Source organism: Cervus canadensis, chromosome 29 (genome assembly GCF_019320065.1).
Source record: "Cervus canadensis isolate Bull #8, Minnesota chromosome 29, ASM1932006v1, whole genome shotgun sequence".
Taxonomy (NCBI): Eukaryota; Metazoa; Chordata; class Mammalia; order Artiodactyla; family Cervidae; genus Cervus; species Cervus canadensis.
The window spans coordinates 22,196,086-22,214,799 of record NC_057414.1 but is presented as its reverse complement, the minus strand read 5'-3'; the positions used below and the strand labels follow the sequence as shown (position 1 = coordinate 22,214,799).

The 18,714-nt window shown below is 41.8% G+C and overlaps 1 protein-coding gene across 2 annotated transcripts in view; it reads left to right on the top strand.

The window, feature by feature from the left end:
• Positions 1-18,714, top strand: part of NELL1 (neural EGFL like 1) — a 1,014,750-nt gene that overhangs the window by 162,930 nt on the left and 833,106 nt on the right. For both annotated transcript variants that reach the window (XM_043452361.1, XM_043452360.1), the window contains exon 4: positions 3,310-3,480. In XM_043452361.1, the coding sequence (XP_043308296.1) occupies positions 3,310-3,480 (171 nt within the window). The remainder of the gene's footprint in view (positions 1-3,309; positions 3,481-18,714) is intronic.

Here is an 18,714-nt window from a genome sequence, read left to right as displayed (position 1 = left end):
GTTGGCTGGGGCATAAAGCAACACCTGGTGTACTTAATCACAGTGCTGCTTAACTCTTAATGTGTGCGTGAATCATCTGTGAGTCTTTTTAAAGTGCAGATTCTGATTCAAGTGTGTCTTGGTTGGGGCCCTATAATCTGAATTTCCATAAACGATGCTGCTGCTGGTCAGTGGACTGTACTTGAGTAACAAGTGTGTGTGTAAGTCGCTCAGTTGTGTCTAACTCTTTGCAACCCCACGGACTGTAACCCACCAGGCTCCTTTGTCCATGGGATTCTCCAGTCAAGAATACTGGAGTGGGTAGCCATTCCAGGGAATCTTCCCCACCCAGGGATCGAACCCAGGTCTCCCACACTGCAGGCAGATTCTTTATCATCTCTGAGTCACCAGAGAAGCAGGCTCTACTACAAATCTACAGTCTGCCCTTTGGGCTAACGTCAAGTGCTGTCAGGCCAAATGACTGCCTCCTCCATGTTGCTTTCAGGACTAAGCCTCACAGCACTATTAGCAGAGGATTACTGCCCGCAAGTACTGCCTTTTTCTCTTCTCAGTACTCATGAAACAGTTTTAGCCAGGTATCATTTAGCTATCTGCTTTCTTTGTCATCTCTAGGATGACTTTTGCAGTTATCTTTTAATAACTTTTATTTTCCCTTTTTAATTGCATAAGAGCATTCTTAGGCCACAGGATTTGGCCCTGTCTGTGGCTTGAAATGCTGGGGAATTACTGTCATGTGTAAATAGTCTTCAACTCTAACTTTTTTTTTTTTAAACATAGCATCTTGACTTTCATCCGCGTTGTTTGAGATATAGTAGTTCTTGTATATATTCATGATGCTGTCAGATGTCCCATGACACAAGTAACCATTTGTGTAATATTAGGGCACGTTTGTTTTAACTGTATGTTTGTGATTACCCCAAGGTATCCACTTACTCCAATTCATTGCAAAATGATCTTTAAAAGATATGTTTATAATACACTGAGCAGTTGCTCATTGAGGCAATGATGATTAAATCTGGTTAAATATATATGCCTCCTTTTTTTTTGTTTATTATGATTCAAGTTACCGTGAATATTTTTGATTGTCATTGATTGAGGTCCTTTCAAGGTCATGTTCCTTCCCCCAGGAGTAGCTTGTTGGTCGAAGTAAAGTGATTGAAAGAGTTCCTATTATGTGTTAATCTTGGTAAGGTCTGAAGTACCAAGTTATGCTGCTTTTCTGTACAGGAGCTGTGTGGTCTTAGACAAGGTATTTTAATATCTCTGATCATCTGTGAACTGATCTGTAAAATAGTGATAATCGTACTTAGCTTGAAGAAATTAAATGCGATATTTATGAAAGCCCATTTCTAGAATGCCATATTTAATCATGAAATGATAGCTTCAACTTTCCTTTGTTTACCATTTGCCAATTTCTGGCTTTTTTGAGGGGAGGGGCATACATTTAATTTCTTTTCCCACTATTCTGTAAGTGGGAAATCTTAGAACAGGATCTGTAGTTTAAATCCTATCTTAGTTTTTCAATATGTGTTCAGCCCTGACACGCTGAGTAAATTAATGAATGACCTGATAATCTCTAAGATTTTCCTGACCTTTTAAGTCCTCCGATTGATTCTTCCAGTATTCTGGGTGCTTAGAAAAAAATTGGAGAATTCTCTTAAAATCAATGTCTTGTACGTTAAGGGATTTCCTCCTTAACAGGCTTAAAAATTTATATATTATATTATTACTAGTAAGTATGTACCTGGGCCCAGGAGATGGCTGCAATAGTGTAAATAACCTTTTCTATGTATGATCTTGAGTCTAATTCTTTGTATAGTCCACGTGAGGTGGGTCAGAGGCTGGTCTTGACTTCGCTTTTCCTGCAGTGTGATCTTGGGAAGATCTGTGTGAAATATGAGCAAGAAATGTGCATTTGTTTTCATATGTGATGTGAGATTTGGAAGTCATGGATAATAGAAGCTGAGATTCATGATGTATTTATCTCAGTGCTCAAGGAGGATGCATTTTATGTTCTGGATTGAATATGCTTGGGTTAGTAGGGTCAGGCCAGCTCAGTGGATTAAAGCAGAAGCAGTAGGTCCTTCCACATCTTGCGATTGAACATGGTTATCTATTCAGGCAAGCAGTTCTTGAATTGCCTGTGTGGATAAGCTGCTGGGAGACAATGCCAGTTGAGGCCATCTTTACTAGTTTGTCTCTATGCCTCTGAGATGAGGCCTAACTGGTAGACAGTACATGGATTGTCACATCTAGCTCTGAGTTTAAAATCTGGCTTGGGTATGTTACTTAATTCCAGATAGTACGTGGATTGTCACATCTAGCTCTGAGTTTAAAATCTGGCTTGGCTATGTTACTTAATTCCAAAATCCCAGTGTTTTTTTTTTTTTTTTTTTTTTAAAGATACTCAGAAGGTATCGTATCGGTCTTCCAGGTTTCTGTGAGTGATGGATTAGTATATGTCAGAGGCCCAGTGCGGTGCCTGGCAGTGAGATTGGATCCTGTGGTGATGATGGTCACGGTGACACATTTCAGAAGGGACACGTAGGAAACTACACAGTTCTGCCCCCATGAATGTATCAGCCCTGGTGTGTGGCTGAGGAGTGTCCCGAAGTTGCCTGCTGCCTTTTAGGGCCAGTGTGCCGACTGCAGAGGAGGTGCTAAGTTTTTCACAGATCTAGAAAAGGAAGGTAACAATCTGCAAAAAGAAAAGGTCAATCACATGTTTCATTCCATGACATTTGGAAATATTAACACGTAATGCGAGTAGCTTCAAACGTTCCTTCCTTATTGGTTATGTAGGAATTTTTCATTTATAGTGTCTTATCCAGGGGGAAGTAAAAACAACAACAACAAAAACCTTATTCATCTCTTCTGTGATAGTTTGTTTCCATCCCTGATAGTTCATGTGACTTGTGTTTTCCTTTAATTCTTGAAAAAGTAGAAGTGGCAGTGATAAAAATAAACATCGATAGACCCATTCCATGCGAATGGCCTTTAGTAGACAATAGAAAGGAGACCTGAATTATATTTAAGTGACGCTGCACTGAGTTTGCCAATTAGCCTCTCACCTGTCACTCACAGTGCATCTGTCAGTCACCTTATCGGGCCTTCAGGCCGTCGCTGTGAGGACTCTTGGAGAGAAGGTGAATTGGGTTCCATGTTGTACAATTAATTGTGAGTTGTGTTTCTTTGCATCATGTTGAGTTAATTTTAGATTCTGGGAATCCTGGTAGGAAGTCATGAGGATTGATGATGGCTGTGATACCCAGAAGTAAAACAAAACACATTTTTGTTCTTTATACACAGCTATTTTGAACTGGAGAGCAGTGGTCTGAGGGATGAGATTCGCTATCACTACATACACAACGGGAAGCCCCGGACAGAGGCGCTTCCATACCGGATGGCTGACGGGCAGTGGCACAGGGTTGCACTGTCAGTCAGCGCCTCCCATCTCCTGCTCCACATCGACTGCAACAGGTATGTCTTTGCCTTTGATCTTCTGTGATTGTGCCCTTGAACGTGAGCGATGAAGGAGGGAAAAAACCAATCCCCTCCAAGCCTTGCTGGGAAACAAAAACCAAGGGACCCTAGGAGTCATTTAACATACCGAATGGGCCGTTAGGTATGCCGGAATGACCAACTGTAATATGCTAAGAAAACAGTCCATTAAAATGAAACCATATGCGGCGATTAGGAAGAAATGTACGAAAGGTTGATTACAGATGGGGGACTATTAAGTACACCTCCGTGTACCGTAGGTACTGGCTGGAATTCCATGGAGCTGTGATTACAGTTAACTGTGATGTATTGTTGTTGAGTCCGTTCCACTTGGAAGCAAATGAGCTGGTCTACCTTCAAATGAATCCGAGAAGCTGGTGCTACTGGAGCGGCTAATTCTATTTCACTTCATCAAGCACAGCTTTGCTTAAATGTTTTTTCCAAATGGAAACTTCTTAAAGGGGCTGTTCTTGGAATCTTTTGGAATTGATGCCATTTATCTTCTGCAGAGGGATGAGTCTTCCGGTTTATCAGAGGGTGGCAGGACTACTTTGAAGACGGGGGTGGGGGGGTGAGAGCGGGAAGGGAGAGTTTCACTGGATGCTGTGGGTTGGGGTGGGAAGGAGATATCTTCCTCCATGTGTGTCCCTAGGGGGAGGTTTACTGCCAGCTGAAGAAAGGACACCACTGGTCTCTATTGTTTCACATGTGGCTGGACAGCTGGATGATGGTGGTGAAGGGGGATGTTTTCATTTCTCCAGAACCCACTTTATGGGTTTATGAATAGTGATCTGAGTCCTATTATAGAGAATCTTTTGTGATGTGAAGTAGCCATGAATGGTTGGTCTTCATTAATATTACTGCCAAAGTTAAATGATTGTTTGGCCACAGGACTTGTTCTTTTAGGCCCTGGAAAAAGTATATGCATGTTGAGGACAGCCTCCATTCTGGCACCCAATAGAAAGAAGCTCCAGACTGCATTTCTGATGAGGGGATACTTCGGTGTGCTTGCTAGTCTGGCTCTGCAGTCTCTCTTAGGAGAGGACCTGGAAAGGCAGAGAACAGAAACTAGTGTCAGGTTTAAGGGAAGTTCCACCATCTTGAAGTGAGTCTTGGGCTAGCTTGGTCTATCTATTTAAAGTGCTTTCTGGATTTTCTGGAGAATTGTGGCTTCAACTAGATGTAATGTGTGACTGGATGACATTTCCACAGAAACAAGTAACTCCTTTTTACTTTGGGCTGGGCAGCTTGGATGAAGCCAGCTCTCAGCCACTAGTTCCATTTCCACCTTCAAGAACTCACTGGCTCTTTTAATTCTCTAGAACTAAAGAGGCCCGCCAGGTAGCATTTCTGCTTCACCCTACCCACCACCCATATTTTACTCAAATGGGAGATAAGAAGGGTCCTGTGTGTCCTTCTTTACCACAGGTAAGAAAGAAATGTTGAAGCTCTAGTTTAGTACTTCCGAACTGAAACATCCTGGAGACACTGCTGTTTTCTTGCTCTGCAATTATTTGCTTCCTCTTTGTGTAAGTTTTATCTTTTATTTCCCAATAGTCTTCTCTCTAGAGAAGAGGAAAGAGAGGGAGGATAGTTTGTGCTAATTGAAGAGTCTCTGCCTTCACAAATGCTCTGGTCCCTATGAAATTGTCTCCTCTGCCATCTTCAGACACTTGTTAGCTGTGTAAATTTGGACACATGAATTCCTTTGCATCTCAATGTAATTTGTAAACTGGGACTGTTAGTATTGTATGTGCTGTTACACATATTCACAGATGGGAATGTTAAGTAAGATGATTTGCATGAAGTGCTTTGGGTGGTGCTTGGCCTTTGGCACCCAGTACATGGTGGTGGTGGTTGTTACTTTATTATTATTTATTCTGCACATCTGTGGTGACCCTGGGTCTCCAGACTTTCATTTGTCATGTATTCTGGCCTCTCTGCCATGAAAATAGGGAGAGGACAGGAGAGCTGGAACCCACAGTATGCTTTAGGGTCAGCTGCATTTATACAGAATGGATTTGAGGAGGTTCTAAATACTACTCCCCTTCTCTGGTGGTTTGTTTTTTATACTTTCATTCATAACATAACTTATTTTCCTTTATTTAAGATCTTAAGGGAAAACATAAAGTTGGTGCCAGTTAATGATTCATGGACCCAGTACAAATGAGGTTTTTAGATAGGTTAGGGAAAGAGAAGCTGGGAATGACTGGGCCAGAAGAGAGGTCAATTTTGATTTTGGTGTAGGAAAAGTCTAAAAACATTTATAAAACCAGACTACACTTAAGAATTATGGATAGCCAGGAGCCATCTCTGACCTGGTGAATCAGATTCCCTGAGTGTGGAGCTATATTCTTCATAAACTCTTGGGGTAGTTCTTACGTAAGCAGGTTAGCCTTGGTGCATGGGCTGGCATTTGAAAACCACTGGTTTAAATAGAGGGAGTACTTGAGATTTCCTCAAATGTGGGAATTTCAACTATATAATGTGTGCTAGTGGGGAACTGCATTTGTGCTTTCCCTTGAGAAAAAAAAGAAAGAGGGAGCAGAAACTGGAGGATAGCCTGGGCTGCAATAAATGAGTGAGGGACCCTGGAAATCCAAGTGCCTGAAAAGCACAGCCCCAGTGAGGAGGAGGAAAAGTTTAAGGTGAGGATAGTGTCTAGTATGTGGAACAAACTTTTCTTCTGCAAAAGTTTCTTGCCAGCCAGCACTGGCCGATTTTTAAAATGGCAGAAGCTCTGGGCTATTTATCAAGATGCTGGTCTCCTATGTCTTATCTAGGCCACCCTTACAGGGAGTGAATTTCAGAAAGGCTGATTTTTATTTTCTAAGCTATGCGTTTCATACCACTGTGAGATTCTTCCTTTTTGATTCCTTTTGCCCTTAAAGTTATGCTTCCTTATTTTTCTCAACCTGTCACCTGCTAGAGCAGTGCTGGATAGAAGATAAATGGTGATGCAATAGATAACAGTTTTGGATGTTGACTGTGCTAGTGACCATGCTAAGGGCTTTATATAGATTAATTTATCACTCTGGCTATTATTTGTCTTGTCTAAAAGTGATGGAACTGAAGTTACATTCATTTCTGTAACCCTCTGCTGTTAAGAGGCAGCTCTAGGATTTGGACTGGAGTCTGATGTCTGTGTGTCTGCTCTAACCACTAGGCTCTTCAGCTCAACGTGAGGGACTGTTGGCAGTGAACTTAGAACATGATGGAAGGAAAGAGTCAGACTCAGTGTGGGCAGTTTGTTCTTTACTTCTAGTATTTTCCTCTCACGTGTCTTACATTGCTGATCTTTGGGGTTGGTGGGCAAGATGGGATCTTACACAACCCATTGGTTTGGCACAAGGAAAGGGACTTCCGCCTACTGGGCTTATAGACCAGGTAACGTGCTAGGTGTGATCGGTGTAATAGTCCTTGGGGCAGCCATATGGTGTGGAGGCAGTTTTATTAGACCGATTTGGAAGTAGAAAGGCTCCAAGATGGTAAGTAACTCAATTCCAATCACATAACATAACCATGGAGCTAAAACTCTGAGCCAGGATCTAACCCCCCAACCTTTCCTGCCTACCTCTTGCTCTCTGCCTCTGAAACTCATGTCCTTTCCAAGATAAAGTCATAACCACGCCATGAAGTCTTCCCAGGAGAGAGAAGCTACAAAAATGTCAGGAGCCCTAAAAATACTTGAAATCAGAGTGAGAAGATTTCCAGGCAGTGCCATTGTTCTGAGGAACTGGCATGTGGCAGAAATTTCTCCTTTTCTTAGAATTGAGAAACAGAACCTTTTCAGACCTAATTACACAAATTGTCACAAGAAAAGTGACTGCTATTTCAGTTGGTAGTCTTAACACTTTCTTCCTGTTACTGAGATACACTTTTCTTCCTGCTTCAGCTGTTCGGCTGGGCCTACTTAGAAACTCCCAAAGTGTGGGTAGCAGATTACCTCAAGCTAGAAATATTAAAGGAACCACTCAGTTGGGTGGCCAGCCTGATTATCTCCACTGCCTTAGGTTTTTCTTTCGCTTCCTTTGTATTAAGAATTGCCAACAAAGCTGAGAAGGAGGCCTGAACTAACATTCCTCCGATTACCCTGCTCCATCCTCAGTTCACCCTGAAGCCTGTTCCAGTCACTCAAAGACTACAATCCCCTGACATCTGGGATCCAGTGTGTAAGGGTTCTTTTACCACAAAAGGGATTTTCTTTCCTTCTCTTTGTTTGGTAACTTCTAATTTTCAATCTATCCAATTAAAGTACTGGGCACACTGTCTCTGCTGGGCTGTGGGGATACAAAGAAATAGGAGTTCTTGCCATCAGGAAGTCCTTGGCCTATTCATTCAGTCCTTTTGAATTCTGAAGCCACCAGCATCCCCCACAGTGACTGGCCCTGATCCTTAGATATTAGAAGAATCGTGGACTCTCATGGGAGCCTGTGAGCAGGCTGTTTAAACACTGTTGATAGCAGCTAAGCAGAGAGAAAACTGAAAATAGTCACTCCCAGAATCTTGGTCTTGAAAGGACAGTGAAGGAATGGACTCGAAAGTATTTTCCATTCAAATGGTATCTGCATCCAGGCTTCAGCAGGAACTTTCTGCAGTACACAGGTCTCCCTGCTCCAATCCCGCCACCTCTTGGCTCACTGCTGGGACAATTTCTCTCTTACCCAGTCCCATTGAAATGGAACTCAGAACTCACACCTCATTTGTTCAAGCTTGTGCAGTAGACATAGTGCCCGCACATACATACACACACCTGCAGCCCGGTTGTCACTCTGACAGAGTTAGCTCAGTGATTGTAGTCTAAACAGTAAACATATTTAGATTTTACCTCGAAAGCTTGGTATTGATTTACTGCAGAGCACATTCAGCTTTTCCATACAACTGATTTTGAAGAACTCGCAGACCCAGGAAAATAAACTTACTCTAAATCACTGAACAAGTCAGTAATTCAAAGTTTGTCAAATATTTCAGAATAACTTCACGATATGAGCATCTCTTTATATGTCTAGGTTTTTCATAATGAAGTACGGTGATATGGCATCTTTTTTCCAGAGAGCTCCTAAAGTATTTACAAGCATGTTGTTAAACTGAACATTCCTTAATGTAGTGAAGCCGTGTATAATGTACTACAATGACTTTTCGACAAACATTTGCACCAGAGTAAGGGGAGATGACTATCAAAGACCACTACTTCCAAAAGAGCTAGGCCAAGATTCTATCTCCTGCTTCCTGCACTAATGTATTATTTACTTCACAAACAGGAACACATGCACACAACTCATCAAAATTAAAACTGAGAATGTAGTATGTGCCTCATGTCCAGCTAACCTAGCAGCATCCGATCTTCTGTCCTGAAAGAAGTGATAAGGAAAGAAGACAGGATATAACCCATGTGTAATTTAATTACCAGTAAAAGGAATGGTACAAGGAATGTTGTAAGGCGGTACCTGATGGATTGCTGGTTTCCTAGTAGAGACCATCATGTCGGGAGACCACAGGAGGAAGAGCTCCTGGTGACATAGCGTAGCTTCTTAGTGTCTTACATCCCAGGTAAAAATGCATGACACTCTCTGCACTGTTACAGTTTTGCCACCGTGATTTGATTCTGTATGTTACATGAGAATCCGATTTGGAATGAGGCTCATCTTGTGAGCATGACAAAGCTAGTCATAGTGCCAGTGATAAAAGACTGTGTATCAGTGAGTGGATCAAGTTGGCAGTGAGAGACAGCCTGCAGAGAAAGAAATATGACAGAGGGGATGACAGGGAGAGAAGAGCTGTTCTTATGTGACCAGGCACATGTTCTCTGGGTTAACCTAAACCTGTAATGAATGCTGGACCTTTGTCTTGGTTTTGCCGCCTATAAAATGTGACTCAATGTGCAGTGATGGAGTGTGAAATCAGGAAATCTGTGTCTTAGATTCTTTGAAGAGTCCTCCTGTCCTCTCTGTCAGAATCTGTGCTTATATCTGTAAAATGGGAATAATAGTAACTCTTCTACCATATACTGGTTATAGGAATGTAGCAAGAAAGTGTGTGCAAAATCCTTAGAAAATTTCAAGCTACTCTAAGAACACACAGCATCATGAAGTGCTATAAACATGTGCCATCATATAGCAAAGATGTTTCAGTGTCATACTGGAAATGAAAGCAATTTAATTCTTCACTTATACAAAAAGTGAAGATTTTTTGTGTGAAGATCCATGTCTCATGGATGAGGACTCGGTGCATAATGTGGATCCATGGTGCAGGGTAGGGTTTGAAGTCCATCAGGTCCCTGAAATTATTCTAACTGCCAAATCCTAGGCATGGTTCTCCAACAGTTTGTCTTTTAGTTCCATAGTTGTTGGTACAACACAATGATAAGTGAGTTTTATGCCAACAGAGTCCCTGCAAAAGTAAGTAACTGCAGAGTCTCTTTAAAAATATATAACTGAGGCTGAATGGGAAAGAGAACATCCCCTCCAATGTGATTCAATGTTTCCTTGATCCTGGCAGGGCTTTGGGAATGTGGCATGGCTCCTTTCCTTTTTACTTCTGTGAGAGAGGAGATTCGAAGATTTACTTCCCCCATTCTCAAACCATGAGCCAAAATGATCACAGCTTTTAGGAGGATATGTGCAGGTGCAGTTTTACTGAATGAGGAAACCACTGTCTTAGAATTTCCTGGCTTTCCTAAACATAATAGATATTATTTGCATCTCTACTTTGAAAATCTGGCTTGTTGTCACAAACACATTCTGGACTAAAAACTAGAGCTACCAGAAAGTGTTAAATTTGTATGACCCTGGGAAATTCATTTACTGTCCCTGGGCCTTAGCTCCCTAGAAATAAAATGAGGGGCTAGGACTAGATTTCTGAATCTCCTTCCACCTCTATTATTCCAGGCATATCTCACCACAATGCTTAGTTAGGGTATGCATTTTTTTGGGTTTGTTTTTTGCCTTCAGGACCCTGGAGAGCAACCGAACTTGCTATCTTCACGGGGCTGCTTCTGTGGTAAACCAGCAGGCAGTTTGCAGTCATCTAAATTGATTGCGTGTTGACAGTGCAGCATGCTGCTGGTGAAGAAAGGCTACTTACCCTAGATACCCAATCTTTTTTTTTTCCCCCCTCACTTGCCTTCCTTCTTGCTAGAGTAGATGCTGAATATGCAATTTTGGATATCTAAGGAATGTTGACATCTTACTCCCTCCACCTTATGCTCTTTCTTTCTTTCAGACATCTTCTGATCCAGACAGGTGACAGTGGACAGCCTTTTTGGGGGTATATAGGCTATCCTGGCTGTGGAGGCCTGGTAGCTTGGTAACCTATAAGATAAAGCAGTGTACTGTAGCCAGCAGATGATGGATAGTTGTACTATTAAAAAAAACAAAACAAAACACACACATCCTCTGAATACTGAAGGGAAAAAAAGGCCTTTGTTGCTACCAAACCGTAGGGACTTAAATAATGGGAGATAATGAATCTAAAGGTCTAGGTGGCCAATGCAGTACATTCCAAACTGTAGATTATTCAACAAAGTAGAAGGTCTTCCCTGATGGCTCAGTTGGTTAAGAGTCTGCCTGGAATGCGGGAGACCTGGGTTCAATCCCTGGGTTGGGAAGGTCCCCTGGAGAAGGAAATGGAAATCCACTCTAGTATTCTTGCCTGGAGAATTCCATGGACAGAGGAGCCTGTTGGGCTACAGTCCATGGGGTCACGAAGAGTCAGACATGGCTGAGTGACTAACACTTTCACTTTTAAAACAGTAGAAAGTGGCTGCTTAATTGTTAAGGCGCTCAGACATGAACATGTTGGATGTCTCATTCTGGCTGAGACCCACATGCTTGTATTCATGCTTTGTACCCTGCAGCTTATTAATTCCAACCTCATTAGGTGGATTCCAAGCTCAACTCTGCCTGATTTTCTAATGACATCAGTAGCAAACCCATTTCTAATTTTGTCTTTTCAAAAATCTTTTATCTTTTTTTTCTTGTTGCCTGGTGGGTTTAAATATGCTTTTGGTCAACAGTGGCCTCAATGGCAGAGAGGTAGAAGGTGAAAGGATTAACTGAAGTGGATGATGAGAGAGTGGCCTGCATTTTCCCATCTATCTGCATTCCTGGGCTTTCAGAATTACAAATGGAAAGGACTAAAAAGAAATACAATAGAATCTTCCCTTTATCTGGTGGTTTGTTGGCTACCTGAGGCCATAAGTAGATTAACAAGAAGGTACATTATTGCATACACGGGACCTAAGATGTATTAAAATAGAAGGGAAAATAAAACTTCATTTCCAACTTACAGTGATTTCATCTATATGCCTTCAGACACATCTTGAGTTGTGGTTTAATGCATGGATATGGGTTTGTATAGGATGAATGGAAGGGGGGAAATAGGCTGCAGGAGAAATAATGTTTTTTTTTTTTTGTAGAAGAAAATATCAAAGCTTGCATTTTTATTGTTACAGCTCTACTCTGTCCTTGATGATGGATACGTATGGTTATTCCTTAAAAAGGAAAGCAGCAAGAGAAAACAAAAACTCAAACCAGAGCGATATGTATGATGGAACCCAATTTCTTAAAAAATGTACATTTATACATTAGTTGTCTCTGTTCCTTTTCTGCTTCACTTGTTGGAAAGGAACACTGGGGAATAAAAAATGCATGAGCCATGAGGACTTTTTAATTGAAAAAGAAAAAGAATTCCAAATACTACATTAGTTTTCTAGTTAGAGCAGGGGTACTGATGTTGTCATTGAAAAGAACTGATTTTCTATACTACTGGAAAGAAATTAATCTATCTCTCTGGGAACTTTAATTAAATTAATGTTATAAATAATAGCAGCCAGAGTGGCTGGATGCAAGGCAACAGATTTATAGCTGAACCTGTTTGGTTGCTTTTCTTGTAGGGGTATGGTGGAAATGGGGCATGGGGATGAGGAGGCTTGGAAGGAAAAGGTTTTTGTGAATATTTTCCCTGCTCTAACCCCTTTAATTCAGTTAACTCTTAGCCCTCAGCTCATCCCTCTTCTTGTGAGTGTGTCTCCAGTAAGAGCTACAGAGCCCCTGAGCCAGCCGGTTAATGTGTCTGGGCATTCACCTGAGGGTTTTCCAGGGCAGTTAGAGTGGAAATAATTTCCCTTCTCTGTAAAGAGTCTGTATGATGCCCTCTCTAACTCTTTCTCAGGAAGGTCCTGCTGCATCTTTAGTCACTAGAGTCTGTCTGAGGGTATCACTTTCCTGACATCAAATTTTACGTATAGGAACTTACAGGCTTGGAGTTGGAGCTCTCAGTGGGCTTCTTTGGGATACTCAGAATACCTATATTACCCAGAAGGGAATTGCATCTCCAGGAGAGGTAAACAGCTGTCATCCATCCTGGTGTGTCCCCAGCAGAGCTCATTCAGTCACTCAGTGTTCTCTGGGTTGGTGCTGTCTTTGACGCGCAAGCAGAGAGGGAGTTGAGGAAATAGAGGGAGCTGAAATCATAGATTTCAGTTTCTTGAATTCTTCGACATTTTGGCCTTAGAGACCCAGCACCATGCTGGGAAAAACTCAGACTTTTTGCTCAGTCATTGCTGAGTTGAAGGTTAATGTTTTGGACTCTTTTAAAAAAAAATTTTTTTTTCCTTTTTTTTTTTTTTAAAGGTGATCTATATATTCCCTTGATCTTTTTTTGTAAAAGCACTCTGAGGTGGATGTTCTTGCATCTTATAGATGGAGATTTTTGAGATACTGAGGATAGAAATGACTTGTCCAGGAGCTCATAGTCAGTCAGTGACAGATGGAAGCCAGAGTCCAGAGGTCTTTCCTTATTTCTTTTTCAGGGAGATTATTCTTTACCAATCCCCTCCACCTTCTTCCCTCTTCTCTTCCTCCATCTTTTTAATACCCCTGTGTGACAAGATATCACTTCTAACTTTTCATGGAATAAGTATAAGTTATCCTACTTATAAACTGAAACCAACAAAGGCCAAATTCCATGTATTACTTTCTCAGACTGAGGAGGCTGGTTACTTCCAAGGACCTTGTTGCGCCAAAATTGACCTTGTTATAAATTCCAACCACTGTTGGTCTTTGGACTCGACAGATAATTTCACATCACCTTTTTAGATTTAAAGACTCTCCTTCCTTCCTGGAATCTAGTATTGATAGACAGGTTCATGACTTCAATCCCACAGAGATAATACGGGGTCAGGGCTTCAAATGACCCATCACCCCTATATGATTTGTATGCTTTGCATGTGTCTCCATATTGATGTGCAATGGCCAAGGACCTAATCTTAAATCATGACTGACCGCAAATGAGCCATTCGGGCATTTCTTCAAATGTGAAATAGATGCATTACGCTAGTCTCCAGTATTACATGGGTGGCTTTACACTGTTCTGATATAAATTTTGATATTCACTATTTCAAGGTGATAAACTCTCTGTGTTCTTTAAGGTGACTTTGCAATCACAAGGTCTCATTAGAAACTACTGGTGGTGAAATAAAGGGTTGGGCGGTGGCAGACCCCCACTTAGGAAGGCATTTGTTGTTATTGCTTCTTTTATCGGTATCTAATTAGATATGTATTAGAGCCTGCAGGAGCTAATAAGAGCAAGGCCTAGGAAGTAGGTGAGCACACTGAATTGTGAGTCTTTTTCATAGTCAGCAATCTTTCATGGACATTAGGGTGATACATAAAGACTTCACACTGCAAACCAGATCACACATTCCCTTCCCACTCCAGCACCCACGTAAGCTCATTTAATGGCCTCCTATAAACTTAAGGCTAAAGGTCACTATCCCTAATATAGCTTAAATCCTTAATATAGCTTAAATTTTTTTTTTGCATAGTCTGGCCCCTGTTTCCTTCTTCAGTTTCTTCTTACACTACATTCTTTTAGTTCTTTACCATATTCTTTGAAGCCTCAGGATTTCTGTACATGCCATTTCTTGAAAATCAAGTTCACGTCTACTTACCCTTAATTTTCAGGACAAGAGAAAGAAGTTTCTTGTGTTTTACTATTTCTTCATAAACTGTTTCCCTACAGAGTGATTTTTGATCATTTGATTGATGTCTGTCTTTCTCACAGGCTGCAGGCCCCCCTCGAGAGCTCGCCCTTGCATCCCCAGTGTATATCGTAGCGCTGTCACATAATAGGTGTTATAAATTTCAATGTGATTTGTAAATATCAGGCCTGGGGAAAGGTGAAGATAAAGTTACCCTGGCATTTCTGCTTTGAACTTCTGTGGATTCTTTTCTCAAGGAAGGCAGTTAATCTGTAGAAGACTTTTGGTGATTTCCTGGTCTGATTCACAGCACAGGATGAGATGTGCCCCACTTGCAAGTTGAATTTACATGTCTCCTATGTCTGCAGGAGCTCTGGCAGGCACAGGAGAGTAGAGGTAACTTACACATGGGGCACAAACATAAACTGATCACTGATAGGATTAAGGGGAATGTTCCCTCTCTGTTGGAGAGAAAACACAGTTGGGTACACTTGTCTGGTCTGTGGACATATCAGCATCATCCAATTCTGTGGGTCTGTTTCTTCAAACCATAGCCAAAGCTCACAATAGGATCTCCTGTCAAGCCCATTCAGTAAGCCCTTCGGGCAGGATTCCATGAGAGTCCCCGGCTGTTTTGGTTTAGCCTTATTGTGAAATTCAATGGATACAGTTTTTCTTTAATTTTCTTAAATGATGCCTGATTCACATATTACACAAAATTAAAAACAAAAAATATAACAAGAAGAAATGTGAGAACACAATTCCAAGCAATAATTGTGAAGTTTGGGGTGAAAATTCTTGCAGTATAGGTTAGTTTTATATAATGGAATAATAAATTTATTAAAAGCCTTCCCCATATATGTGACATAATATGTAATAAAATACTGGACAACTTATAAAAAATGAAATATACAAACTGTTCCAAACCATGTGATACCAATCACCCCGTCCCTAACTCCTTTGTACAGAAGTCATCATTATTATCAGTTTTATTTCTCTTCTCTAGAATTTTTATTTGCATATGCAAACATATTGTTTTCCATAGTAAGACAGCACTGTATGTATTTGTCTTTAATTTGCTTTTTCATTCAACAGAGTAAAACCTGATGCACCATTGGTGTGTAGCAGAAACATACTTAAGAAGAATGAGGGCTGTGGATTAGTCTGGGCAGCTCTGTCCCTTGGCAGTGTGAGGAACGGTATTTACCTGCATGCTCTAGCCTCATGCTTTGGGCTGTTATCCATGCCTCTGGCCTGTCATGTACAGCAGTGACATAGCAACAGGGCAGGAAGCCAGGCACCCCTGCCCTTGGATCAGCGTGGCCTGTCTCAGCTGGGTCGCTAGGTGAGACCGTGACAATTAGCCTATGCTGAGATGGGAGTTACAGGATCAAAGTGGGTGTGTGATGAGGGTCAGATGTTCTGAGCGCAGGCATGATGCTGAATCTTGTTTTGTGTGGCTGAAGTGGAACTGGTGCTGGCCAGGCTCAGGCATCAGGTGAACATAATGAGAGAATGTCATTTCATGGTTAAGAGCACAAGCTTTTGGAGTTGGCTAGCTCTGGGTTTCAACTCTGGCTTTGTCACTCCTGTGGGACCCTTGGCAAGTAACAATCATGAGATAAGGTTGATATAATGCCTCTCTTACTGGAATTAAGTGTGCTGGTGCACATGAATCAGATGAGACATTCCTGGTTGCAAATAACAGGACTTCCTAGATGGCACTAGTGGTAAAGAATGAGCCTGCCAATGCAGGAGACATAAGAAACATGGGTTCAATCCCTGAGTTGGGAAGATCCCCTGGAAGAGGGCATGGGAACCCACTGTAGTATTCTTGTCTGGAGAATCCCATGAACAGAGGAGCCTGGTGGGCTACTGTCCTTGGCTCACAAAGCGTCAGACATGACTGAAGTGACTTAGCATGCATATAAGGATATATAATGTTTATTTAAACAAAAAGTTTAGATGAGGGAGTAACTGAGGTGAGTTGGTGCTCAAACATGCCATCAGGGACCAATGCAGTCCTTTTTTATCCATTTACTCCATCATCCTTGCCAGGGAGAAGCATCTTGAGATGGTGACAAAGGGGAAAGAGTCACCATGATTGTCTTAGACCAACCGTCCTTCCTTCCATGGTGCTGTCCCATTGCTCTGTCAGTAAAACTGAGATACTTTGGATAGAGATGGTGAAATGGCTCTTTTATAGTCTGTCAGCAGTGTTGCCACCGTGTATCCGTAGTTTAGCACCAGGGCTGTTAATTGTTTAGTAAGTGGTGCCCTGAGGCTGCTGATGCTCAATTCCATAATGATAGTGGTCTTCCACATCTGAGCAGAACCGACGTGAACAAGGGGACAGATACAAGGAGACAATAGGAGTAGCTGGTTAACCGGGAATCATTTATATATGTGGATGATCCTGCCGTCAGGGAGTCTTCAAGGTGATGCTCTAACAGGGGATAGGATGTGAGTGCATCTGAGAGGCTGGCCTGGCTTCTGTCTCCAGAGCCCATGAACGCTGTAGCCGGGGTAGCTCTAGTTACATCTTTTCCTTTGGGAAACCTGGCCTCTGTCTGTTGCTGCTGCCCTCTCGGGTCCTTTAAACACAGCTGCCCTTTCCACAAGAAGTTCCATGCAGGCCCATCTGACCCGGTGCCTTACGGCAGCTTTTCCCCAGGCCTGCCTTCCCTCTTACTCTTACCTCCTCATATTCTCATTTCTCATCTTCTTGGCCTACCTATCCCTGGCTTTTGATGCCTGCTGCTTTACCTGATCAGTTTGGCAACTTATTTGGATGTCTTCTCTGTTGACTGACCTCAGAGTGTCACGGTTCCCCTGACCGCCAATTGCCAGCGTCGTCCCTGGCAGGACAGCCCTTTCTGCACTCCATACTTGGGTTTTCTGATTGTCTTGATGTTGACTCCTTCCCATAGCTTGATCTTCTCTTTTCTGCTATATTTAACTACAAGTAGGATCCTGGCCTCCTTGGGTTGGGAGGGAGGAGGGGGTTATTGATTATTCTCTGGAGTTAGAGTGGTGCAGCAATGGACTAGCCATCTACAGGTGGGTACAAGACTTCACTTGGAGGCAACCTGGATTCCCTTCAGTGGAGAAGAACATTGTGACAACCTTGAGCATATCGCAAAGCTGTTCAACATACACATTATGTGACCAAGTCTTGCTCTAAATCTCATCCTTGCAAAGTATCGCGTGAAAAAAGGTGACCAGATATTTGCAGCATAGGCCATGCTGGGGGCTGACCCAGATGTTGCCTCCATCAAAAGTGACTGTAGATAGCAGCCATCCTGACTGGCGTGTAATGGTACCTCATTGTGGTTTTGATTTGCATTTCTCTGATAATGAGTGATGTTGAGCATCTTTTCATGTGTTTGTTAGCCATCTGTATGTCTTCTTTGGGAGAAATGTCTGTTTAGTTCTTTGGCCCATTTTTTGATTGGGTCATTTATTTTTCTGGAATTGAGCTTCAAGAGTTGCTTGTATATTTTTGAGATTAATCCTTTGTCTGTTTCTTCATTTGCTATTATTTTCTCCCAATCTGAGGGTTGTCTTTTCACCTTACTTATAGTTTCCTTTGTTGTGCAAAAGCTTTTAAGTTTCATTAGGTCCCATTTGTTTATTTTTGCTTTTATTTCCAATATTCTGGGAGGTGGGTCATAGAGGATCTTGCTGTGGTTTATGTCGGAGAGTGTTTTGCCTATGTTCTCCTCTAGGAGTTTTATAGTTTCTGGTCTTACATTTAGATCTTTAATCCATTTTGAGTTTATTTTTGTGTATGGTGTTAGAAAGTGTTCTAGTTTCATTCTTTTACAAGTGGTTGACCAGCTTTCCCAGCACCACTTGTTAAAGAGGTTGTCTTTTTTCCATTGTATATCCTTGCCTCCTTTGTCAAAGATAAGGTGTCCATAAGTTCGTGGATTTATCTCTGGGCTTTCTATTCTGTTCCATTGATCTATATTTCTGTCTTTGTGCTAGTACCATACTGTCTTGATGACTGTGGCTTTGTAGTAGAGTCTGAAGTCAGGCAGGTTGATTCCTCCAGTTCCATTCTTCTTTCTCAAGATTACTTTGGCTATTCGAGGTTTTTTGTATTTCCATACAAATTGTGAAATTATTTGTTCTAGTTCTGTAAAAAATACCCAATAAATGCTGGAGAGGGTGTGGAGAAAAGGGAACCCTCTTATACTGTTGGTGGGAATGCAAACTAGTACAGCCGC